The 11,634-nt window shown below is 36.4% G+C and overlaps 2 protein-coding genes across 2 annotated transcripts; both read right to left on the reverse strand.

Moving 5' to 3' along the window:
* Positions 1-25: 25 nt before the first annotated feature.
* Positions 26-8,307, reverse strand: LOC105795519 (DNA damage-binding protein 1a). Its single transcript, XM_012625189.2, has 19 exons — positions 7,995-8,307; positions 7,747-7,795; positions 7,525-7,584; positions 7,343-7,434; positions 6,463-6,514; positions 6,270-6,332; positions 6,119-6,168; positions 5,641-5,716; positions 5,053-5,262; positions 4,835-4,941; positions 4,572-4,680; positions 3,850-4,050; positions 3,542-3,757; positions 3,228-3,338; positions 2,731-3,006; positions 2,199-2,473; positions 1,349-1,697; positions 969-1,253; positions 26-776 (listed from the first exon to the last, which is right to left on the reverse strand). The coding sequence occupies exons 1-19, from the start codon at positions 8,096-8,098 to the stop codon at positions 195-197; spliced, it is 3,267 nt and encodes a 1,088-aa protein (XP_012480643.1). The 5' UTR covers positions 8,099-8,307; the 3' UTR covers positions 26-194.
* A 1,878-nt stretch (positions 8,308-10,185) lies between these two features.
* LOC105795528 (photosystem I reaction center subunit psaK, chloroplastic) lies at positions 10,186-10,961 on the reverse strand. The gene is made up of 3 exons (XM_012625208.2): positions 10,781-10,961; positions 10,622-10,702; positions 10,186-10,540 (listed from the first exon to the last, which is right to left on the reverse strand). Exons 1-3 carry the CDS (start codon positions 10,862-10,864, stop codon positions 10,313-10,315), a joined length of 393 nt encoding a protein of 130 aa, XP_012480662.1. The 5' UTR covers positions 10,865-10,961; the 3' UTR covers positions 10,186-10,312.
* Between the last annotated feature and the right edge of the window lie 673 nt (positions 10,962-11,634).

Below are 11,634 nucleotides of genomic sequence, written 5' to 3' on the forward strand. Positions count from 1 at the left end.
CCACCCATCGCAAACCAAAACCTCATTTGTAAATGCTACTATATATAATACGAAATGTTATATAAACACCAAGACAAAACGAGAGAATAAAATTATAATCCGTACAGTCCACGACAATACCGACCGTCCAAACAAAGAATAACAAAATGTTAAATATAGCAGCAAAAGTAAACATAAAAAAACGCATCATCGACTCAATGCAACCTCGTCAGTTCCTCCACTCTCTTGGACAGCTCCTCCACAGAAACTCCCATTCCTTTAGAAACTTCCTCCATTTTTCCACGGCTCAGATCAAGAAATGATTCGATCAAGTCTCCATCCAAAAAGTTTTTGGCTTCTGCAGTTCTCTTCTCGTTGTTGAATGACCTCCATTGTTCATGGCTCAACCCTCCCACGCCCTTTATCACCTTCCTTAAGTTCGATTGCAGCTTCTCCAGAAACACATACTGATCATGCGGAAGAGAAGCAATCACGCCAATTGCACCATTGACGGTGCCAAAAATAACGGTTTGAATCTGGCCCACTTCTGAATCTGGCAACCGCATCACAAGGGAACCATGACGGAACCTATTCACAAATTCCCCAAGGTGATACTCACCAATCACCTCAAGACGGCCCCGTTCCTCATCAGTGGCACCTTCACTGTTCTTCCGAACAGTGAACAGATTGAAGTTGTTTTCAGCACCTAAATAAGTATCATCATCAAGAATTTCAACTGCTGACATCCAGTTTGCATTGTAGTCACGGGCTCGTTCCTCTATCGCACCTTCCTCATGCTGCAATAAAAAGAGATAACCTTGAACCAATCAGCAAGAAGAGAAGTAGCTACATAGAAAACAAGCGCAGTTTGGAAACAAAATCACTGGCTATGAAACCAAGATATGCCTGCAAACAACAATAACATGTATGATAGGATTTAATTATGCAAGTGAAGCTTAACTTCGTGTTTCAGAATCCAGATAACTTACCTTGTAGATTAACAATGAAATTGATTTCATCAAATCACCAACAACAATAAAATCCCCACGAGTTTTCACGTAGAGAGCAAGGATGTGGCCATGATGTCCGCATTCAGTTTGTATTTCACGGGAGCCATCCTCTCGAAGCATCCACTTATATAGTTGAATTTTTTGATTAATAGCAGCCAGGAGTTTGCCATTGAAAGCATTTAAAGAGTAAACCGCTCCCTTAGTTTCCTTTTCAGCAATAAGCTGTAACTTCCCGTCTTCAACAATAAAAACCAGTATACGGCCCTGGGAAGAAAGCAAAAATTGGAATTTAGAAAGTTCTTATATGAAGGCTTTCAATTGATTAAAAAAATATATATATATATAGAAAGAAATGGCACCTTAGTTGGCTCATTTTCTTCTGGCAAAACATATGCAGTCCCAACACAGTAATATACATTAGTGTCATCTGAGAATGAACAGCTAAGAATGGAGCAACCATACTCAAAAGTATCAAGAGGGTAAGTCGAGATACATTCCAAGGTTTGATCATCTAACAGGCGAATAAAATGCATTTCAGATTCGTCAGCACTAGACTGGTTTTTCAAACAACATATTGCAAAGGTCCGAGACTGTTCTTGATGGCAGATGCGACGCGCATGCTCCCCAAGTGGGATAGTGCGGATATGAAGCTTCTGAATATCATCAATCGTGCCTATAGTAAGTTCACCTTCTTTTGCAATTGCGAGGCTGGTGAAAAGAAACAGTAATGAGAACTCTTAACCCAAGTATATATTTAAGTTAGAAAGCGAAAACCAAATAGGCACTTCTATAACAAAACAATGGAATCTAATGCAAGGAGGTTCACTTAGACAGGAATTAATATTAATATGTCAATGAATTGCAGTCAGAAAATAATGCATATGAATGTATGATCTATAAATAAGGTCCCGCACATGATCAGAGATAAATTTACCTCATTACTGGAAGTGATTGAGAAAATCAAGCAATGTCATTTTACCCACTTCTCAGCATCAAAATTTCAGATTAATGGAATATTTTAGCCTGTTAGCCTTTTTAATATGCACTGAAGCAAAACAAAATTTTGCATGCAAGTTTGGACCTTGAGAATTACAGGTTAAATGACTTGTCTAGGAATAAACAGCTTTATATAAACCAATACGAGGAGTGAGAAATATTTTCCTTTCAAGTTAGAAAACAGTTCTCAGTAAAGGAATAGGGGGAGCAAACCTGTCTGGAAAAGCAGCAGAGTTAAAAGGGCACATATGACCGACTTCCTTCAAATTGACATTGCTGTAGAGTAATTTCTTGTTACTACTATAAATGACAGTTGGCCTATCCGAAGAGGCAAATACATGGGTGGTATTCTTGGAGGAGAAAGTACGAAGCGTTATGGGTTGAGTCCCAAGAGAAACCTTTTTTCTATCTGTTAATTCACCATTACTCATGTTCACTTGAAAATTCAAGAGATGACCGTCACCAAGGGCGCATAACAAGTAAGAGGTCTGCAAAAGGGACAAACAAACAAAACTTCAGGCATAGGTATGGGAAAACAGTAACAAAAGAAAGCTAAATGCCAAACAGCGTGGCTATACAAGCTCAAAAGTCTTAATTGCAGTGCTCTTAGGGATCAGTTTGAGATAATGTATTCCTTGCAGCTAGGCAAATATCATAAAACTTGGCAATATCACACATCAAAAGAGAAGCAAAATATGTCAGCATGATAAGATTCAAGCAGAAGAAGTAGGAAATAAACTCATACCCCTTCAAAAGAGCAAAGAAGAACAGATCTAGGAATAATCTCTCCTCCCAATTGCTCCTTTGTGATGAGATTCAGTTCAGGGAGTGAAAATATCCTCACACTTATATCTGTCCACATTCCAACAGCAGCCAGATGACTGTAGTTAGAGTTCTCACCAATGGGATTAATGTCAAGACATGAGATTTCATACTCCAACTGAGCATGTTTGACTTCTGTTAATGTGCCATCACCAATTTCCAAATAAACCAAATGGCCCCCTCCTGTTGCTAGTAAAACCTGTAATACAAACAATTCAAAGACTTACACAAGAAGTACCTTTTACAAGAGGTTTTTGTTAAGGGTATCAAGGCAAGAGAAGATCTACATCAAGCCTAATACTTCCATTGCAAAAACCAGCTCAATAAAGGACAATTATTTATCATTACAAAATCGTTTCCACACCTACATACTAACTAGAAAGCCAGTCACAATTTTATAAAGAGATTGGAAAAAGGTACCTGGGTAGCATTGGCAGTGGCAACATTGACCGAATACCCAGATGGAGCATGCCATTCATTGCGTAGCTCTCTAGATGTTGAACTCACAAGCCTTACAGAGCTAGACGTAACCTGCCACGGTACACATCAGCTGAAATGAAGTCCATATAATATGCATTTGTCAAAAACATGCTGCCTGCTCGTCCTATAGATCAACTGGACAAATTATATAACCCAGTGATCATCCCATAAAACACTATTTAAAGAACAGGTAAAACTAAAATAAAAGGGTAGATTATATAGATGCTAATATAGAACTCAAAAAGAACTCTCACCTGTACAAGCTGATTGTAAACAGCATCATGGCAGAACAAAGTCTGCACTTGAGAATTAAATCCCTCAATCTCTGTTTCTTCCAACTCATCCTCAAGATTCATTGCCAAAATGCGTGTCTCGCTGATAAAACTAACAACCAGAAAGGTGTCAAATGGATCATCCGTTGAGGATCTCAATGACCACATTCCTTTGATACCTTGAAGTTCTACTGATGCCTAACATATGCATAAATATAACATGTGACTAATGTGGATATAAAATGGTAAAGTTGATTAACTGTGAAGAAATTTCATAACACAAGAGAGACCTGTTCATTAATTCCTATTCCATTCCGAACTACACGAAGAGAACCATCTTTGTAAGCTCCAGAGCAAGTAACAACTTGACCCTGCCCTTGTCTCTCAAGGTCGACCACACAAAAGTCAACAATAGGCCCCAGATTGACAAACCTTTCCAAAACTTCCACATAAGAACCTTTTGCGTCAGGTTGTAGATTTAACTTTATCAGCTGCATTGGTACGATAACAGAATGAAGACACATTATGACATAGTATTATAATGAAATCAAGCTAAAAAGCATGAGTCAAGCAGCCTTGTCACTAAATATTTAAATACAAGTAAACTTCACTTACATCTGAATCATACCAAGCAGGTGCAGCGTAAAAGTAGCCAACATTGCAGAAAAATCCTTAGGGCCATAGGAAGTGTTCCTTGATTGAAAGGAAACACTACTGGCAGGGGTGAGAGAAAATAGAAGAGTATATTTAAAAGAGAGTGAAGGATTTTCTCTCTCTATTTTGTTCAGGAGTTTTCTTAAGGGAGGAGCAGAGGACATGTAGTTAAACATGAGTCATAACCCCGTAAATACCTCAAGTTTGTAATTTCCTCAAATATTTGAAATTTTAGAGTAGAGTCTCCATGAAATGATCAACTTGTTATCCTTTCCCTCAAAAATTATTTTAGTAATATTTCACAATAAGATTACAGTTAAATAGCAAATAGTGAATAAATTAGATTGGTCTGCCATACCTGTGAATCACCATAACTTGAACCAATGAAGACAACTGCATTATCAAGATAAGATATTGTAGATGCAATAGATGTTTCTCCCAAGAGTTCGATCTTGAGTCCAGTGACCCTGCAAGATGCACATGAATAACATAATCTTCGGAGGGTCCCACTAATGCACACTACCAAGAACCCACACCTAGCTTTGATATAGCTTTTTAATAAAAAAAATCCCTGATGTTCAACAGTAGGCATTTGAAAAAGAACAATGGAAGTTCACTCACTTCTCTTTCTCATGGGTTATGACAAGCAGGTGAAGAAGGCCAGCGTGATCGCCAAGCAAATACCTCGATCCATCAGCATCGACTCTTCCATAGGCTTTTGTAATTGACTAGAAGTACACATGAATATCAGGAAGAAAGTGTCAAATCTACAAGTCCAAACCGCCGAAGATCCTTAGAGAATTCGTAAAAGTTTAACAGTAACTTGATAAGTGACTTACAGGTCTGATTGGAATTGCTTTGAATGCATTGGCACTGCAATAGACAATTGTTTCTTCCCCAACAATAAGGACACCACAGAGAGGTGGGGGTACAGGTATAAGCAAATCGGCTCCGTTGTCAAGATTGTTTTGGGACCATGGTCCCTCAACAAAGTCCTTCTCCTTTAAAGCCACCTCATATGTTTTAACATGGCGCGCATCTTTATTATCCTGTGGGTAAGAACACACACAAAAAAAGGCAACAAACAACCATATTAGTGTATGTGTTGTTGACACTAAAATACATTACATGAACTAAATGTAAGATAACCATTACCAACAAATACAGCTAGATAAAATGACACTATCCTACTGACTAGAGCTTTCACATGACAGAAACCAAACCAAATTTTCCTATATGTAAAGTTCAAGCAGCTTTTATGACTATCTCCTTTTAGGATTTGAGGTTAGGTTAGATTACTCCCATGTATAAGCTCATGGCAATACCAATAAAGTTTAATGTTTTAGCCTAAACCTACAAAATACAATCAAGAGATAGAAATACCACAAGTACAGAATAAACGTATGCATTAGAAAGAAAATTGAGACCTGGTATAGAACTACAATTGTAGGCTTCGAGCAACCATAGAGAAACTTGATATCCAATACTTGAAGTTCCTCAAGCCTGAAAAAAACTAGCCACTATAAGAATGTAATAACAAGGATGCATTAAAGCAATATCTCATGCTCATTTAATTAAACATGACCTTGTTTTGATCAGTTAAAATATTTATTGACATCGTCGAAAGGGGAGATACAAAAAAAAAATAGATCTATACTAAAACATAGGCCGCAACCAAACCTAATTTGAACTACTTTGATAACTAATCTCTGAGAAAGAGTTCATAGCAACAAATATGAAGCAGTACATAGGAAAATGAAATTTCAAGTGGTAACAGAGACATGGTTCAATTAGCATCTGTTATTCACTCTTGGTTAGGATCATAACCAATGTCACTCAAAAAGAACAATCTAATGACCAGAATGGCAGGAGGAAAGAAAAAGAAAAGAATATGGAGAAGAATACCTTATATTAAATGCTTCTTTAAGTTGCCCTTTGTTATCAAAAGGAATAACCTAAGGGAACAACAAAACACGATGTAAAACCATTTCCAAGAATGAGAACGGTACACAGCAAAATATATATGTTTGGAGTTTGCTGCATCAAGTGTGCATACCTTAAACAACCCATCATATAGATGAAGCCCAATTAACCTACAATCAGGATCAATTATGCCAATCTGCATAAAATTGAAAGAAAGAAAAGGAATCAATGACTTTTTTCCCAATGTAAAACAAGTTAAACAACTTCGCATTGTTGAAAAAAGCTTTTACCCACAGAAGAAATCGGTTCAAATGCACAACAATTACCTGTCCATTGTCTGTGGGTCGACCAATACGATCTGAAACATCCCCCATAGCCCTGCAGGCAAGAGCATATGGTCTTAGCTCCAAGAATTTTGCTCAGATAAAATCAGAAACACACCCCATAAATTTTTATAGCCATCATCATGGCCCAAATTGAATCAACAAAAGAACACTTAGACGACACTGTGAACAAAGGAACAAGCACAAAATACAACCCATGCAACAAAAGTATAGGAAACTGTTCTACTCCAACCTGTGGTTCTCATTTTAAACAGAGATATTAGTTTAACAAGAATCATATAGGAGGATGGGATAAAGCTTCCCACTGCTTCAAACCTAAGTTACTCAGACTCGGGTGTGCGTGTCGAACAGGTATGTACCCAAAACAGGTATGGTTAGTTTTTTCTAAGCATTTCCATGTATTTGAAGGATCCCTGAAAGTCATATCCCCATATCCGTGTGTCGGACACGAGTACTTCATGAAAAATGGAAAGACCGAGCAACGTAGCTTCAAACATAATGCAAAGGAGACTTCTCTCTAACTTCATCAAACAGATGTGATGCAGTTTGCAAATGCCAGCAACAAGTGAAATTGTGCCAAAACTCAGGGGGAGTAGCTTGTGAAAATCTTACAAAAGATAATAACATCTAAGAAGAGGCAGATAATACTATATAAAAATTTAAAACTCATCAAACTAATAGAAAACAGTAATTAAAAGAAAATCTCAAGGAGGAGAATAGCCTCTAGCAATAAACAGATATTACAGGAGAAAACATCATAAGTGATAACACAAACAAAGTATGCAAGAGTCAAGCCTAACAAGCTGAAGCATGAGCTGCATATGAAAATAGTAAGTAAACAAAGATATATTTTCATTTAGACCTTGTAATAAGCTCGGATGTCTCGGAATCCCATTGAAGGACACAAAATTTGTATCTTTCTGTTGCAATAAACAGAAAATCCTGTGCTTCACCCTGAACCAAAAATGCATAACATATATTAAATCGCAGGTAATCAAGTCGCTGTGAAAAAACGTTAATAGTAATAAACATATTTTTACTCACATGTGGACGGAAAAGTTCAAGAGTCGCAATTCTCCCATATATTGGCACGTCTAACATAGGCTGTTACGAATGAAATTAATCAATTTCTTTAAACAGAAAATTAAAATAAATAAAAACAATTTCTATACTTAAAAGAGGAAAAAAATAGAAAAAGCTTAATCATATTCATATTATATTTCATATTTCAACCACCAAAAAAAAAACAGAAATTAAGATAGAGACCTGTAATCCTTGAGCAGTAAGCAAATGAATTTCAATACGAGTACATTTCCTGCAATTAGAAAGTAATCAGAGTAAAAAAGATTAAACCCCTCATCATTAATCAATCAATAAAACAAGAAAAAGAATTTGTTCCACACTATTAAAGACCTAGCTCTTATATTCTCGGAAAACAAGAAGTCGAAAGAACAAAATCTAAAGTTCAAAATTAGGGTAAGGAAACAGAAATTTAAGTAAAAAAAAGGACGTACGCAACGATGAGATTGAGCTCCTGAGGGCTGGTGAAGTTGCCGACGCAGGAGTGGGTGACGTTGGTAGGTTTGTGTGCGGTTACGACGTAGTTCCACGTACTCATTTTTTTACCTTCAGATCTCTGCCTTTAGGCGAAGCCCTAAGAAGTGTAAGAGTATAGCAGCAGTTTTTTTTTTTTTTTTTTGTTGTGTGTGTGTGTGGGGTTCTTTCTTTTATTTCCCTAATAGAGATTTTGCGGAGCGAAGCTTAAGCTTAGCGATTCTTCTTTCAGGTTCTGGTGCGGAGGGCTCGCTGCTTCTGGTGTTAATGTTGGAGCTTAAAGGTTTAGGGGCTCCATGTAAAGGATAGTTAGTAGGGCCACTTTTGACGTCAAAGCCCCAAGGCCCATAACAGAATTTAAACAAAAACATTTGGTATTAAAAGTGGGTTTAAGTAAAATTATTAACCCCATTTAAAATATTATCGAATTTTAATATTTAAAGTTGGAAATTAATCACATCTATTTTCAAATTTATCATTTTTAAAATTTTAAATATTATAGTATAATTTAAATATTAAGCCTTTAAATATATATATATTTAAAAATTATCAAGAATGTATATATAATGGTCATAAAGAAATATACTTAAATTTTCAATATTTTTAAAATTTTTTAAAATAATATAATTTATCTTATATAAATTTTTGTTATTCATTTGCAAATATAAGCATTTTTAATAAAGTTTAAAATTCAGTAGCAACTATGCATCACGTTAATATTGTACATAAAACCAACCTAAAATTAATCCAATTCAATTGATAAACTCATTTTAATAACAAATTAGCTTGACTTGTTTTTTTTTTTAAACAGTAACTTTATTCAAATTCCGGTTCGAACAACGTCTGCTGGTCGAACAATGGATGGGTCTCGGTCCACTAAGGTCATTATTGAGTGTCCTCTTAATTTTAATGAAGAGAAATTAGATGCCAGATCTTTTTTCCTTGACCCAAATTCCATTTCCTTTGAACTACATGTTTCGATAGGAAATATTTCAAAAGCCACCCCACTTCCTTTTTCTCCTGACTTACCATATATTCTTGGCTGGAATGGAACCCCTCTGATTCTTTCTCTCTTACTTCGGCTTACAATATAGCTTGTTAACATTGTAAATGAACCTTTACTAATAGGTATCTCGAATTGGAACTGGGTTTGGAAATTGCAATTATTGCCCAAGCTGAAGTTCTTCATTTGGAAACCTTTTCACTACATTCTTCAGACTATCACATTTCTCAACAAAAGAGGGATAAACATTGTCGATGCTTCTCCTTTTTGTGATTTTGGTTTTGATGATCTTACTCACATTCTAAGATCTTGCTGCTCCATTAAACCACTTTGTACAGCCTTGGGTATTCCTTCTTTTTTGCTCAAATCATTTCATGATCCCTTTCTTACTAGGCTGCATGCAAACCTCACCTCAAAATGCCTTTATTCGAGACCCCAACTACCATGGTATTTGGTTTTGATTTTCTTCCTTTGAAATCTTTCGCTTGCTAGAAATGCAAACAAATTTGGAAAAGCCTATAATCTTTGCTCGCTGGCTCATCACTCAACTGCAAGTGTGGCTGAATTCTTTGCAACTTCAAGCCGCATCAAATGCTATAAGCTCCCAAACTTCACAAGTATCAAATGGTATCTGCCTGATAGAGAATGGGTTAAATTAAATTGTGAGGGGTCGTCCATTGGCAATTTGTTGGGTTCCGCCGGTGCAGGAGCGATTATCCTAGACTCCAAAGGCTCTTAGGTAGCAGGTTGTCATCGTTTTCTTGGCTCCTCCTCTAACACGATTGCCGAACTTTGGGCCTTTCGTGATGGGTTACAACTGGCTTAACAGCTACATGTTGATCATATTATTGTGGAGCTTGAGGTTTTATCTGTTGCAGGACTTTATTGGCGACCTTCCAGCATAGTCACCTCGTTCACATCTTCTGAGAGGGTAATAGCTGTGATTGTTGTGTATTTCGAACTACCTTCTTTAAATGTGCAGCTTTGTCAATTTTGATATTGCTGGACGCTTTGTCTATCGTGCTACTGTTTCGTTTTAAATTTTAGTAATGAAAGTTCCTTTATTTGACACACAAGAAAAACATAGTTTCATCCCCTAACATTTTGATCCTGAAATTGCGAGCTAATAATGTTGATGGAGAAATTGCTTTGTTTAACTAGCAAGTGGCTTTTATATTGAAAGACAGAGGCCAGTGTCGTTTTCGGAATAAGTAAATTGTTACAAATTTTAAGCATAATTTGCAGCAAAAGAAGAGTACTCAGTTACATTTTACATCACAGAGCACCAATGTTCTTGAGACCAAGAACGATCCCAACACCAAAAATATGGCCAACAACACCACAAGCCAAAGTGTCAGCAAGTGTAAAACCAGCAGGGTCACCAGTCTGCAAGCCTGAGTCCCTTACTTCAAGCTTCAATCCAGCGGTGGCCTTTCTGTTTGCTGATGGAGCCAACCCAAACCTCCCAGCAAACAGCATCAGGGTTGTTGTAGTCACCATTATCTGTCCAGTAAACAAACATTATACAAAAGTTTTTCTACACAATAAAAAATCATATAGCAAAGACAGAAAAAAAATCCTGACCAAATTTGTGGGGGATCCGATGAAATCACATCGAGCACCGAGAGCACCCTTCCCCTTGCGCCTCATTGGTTGAACTGCTGCCTGCAATATTCATGAACTGAGAAATCAGATCCAAGCATAAATGAAACCAGAAAAGCAAATTGAGGAATATTGACTAACCAGGCTCCTAACTGGAGCAGTAGAAACTTTGGGTCTTAACCCACTGAACTGGGGGAGAGTGGTGATTGCTGCAGTAGCTGCCATTTGATAGTATGCAAGAGAGAATCAGAATTGGTTCAAGTCAATTACAAGGTGCCTCTCACCCTCTCTCTGATCTTTTCTAGTTTGATTTCAGGTTTAGATTAAAAAGGTCCATAAAAAACTAGATGAAACTGCAGCCACATAAGCAGTTTGTGGATTTAGAAATCCAGATTTGGATACACTATGATGTTTGTTGATGACTTGGCATTGCTCCATTGGGTTTTCTTCATTTGGATAAGGTTTCATTTCCTCTCTTGTTTAGAGGTTGAGACTTATTGGTTATGTAGAGCTGTAACTTGAACCATGCAAAACTTGATTTGATTAAAAAAATTGATTAAATTTTATTTTTATAATTAAAAATTTCAAGTTTTGCATTTAAACAAATAATTTAAATTAAGTAATTTAACTCGAATTTAAAAGAAAAAAATTAAGTAAAAATATATTTTCAAAATAAATTAGTTATAGAAAGTTGGTAGTTTTTACCAATTTTTTTCCCAACTATGTTATATAAAAGTTAAAAATACAAAAATAAACTTGTTAGACTGTTTATTTCTAAATAGCTAGTAGGATACCCAACGCTTCGCTGCTGTTGCATGAATAAGGTGAGCCATTAGAATTGGAAAATAAAGCCTTACAAACGAAGTTTAGAGTAATGAATTATAGTCTGTTGATCCTATACCAGTCCAAAAATGCAGCAAACTCCTTATCAATGACTTTATAATTAGATGTTATTAAACTTTGGTTGAGTAGACACAATAGATCTCACGATATAA

This window comes from Gossypium raimondii, chromosome 3, assembly GCF_025698545.1.
Source record: "Gossypium raimondii isolate GPD5lz chromosome 3, ASM2569854v1, whole genome shotgun sequence".
NCBI lineage: Eukaryota > Viridiplantae > Streptophyta > Magnoliopsida > Malvales > Malvaceae > Gossypium > Gossypium raimondii.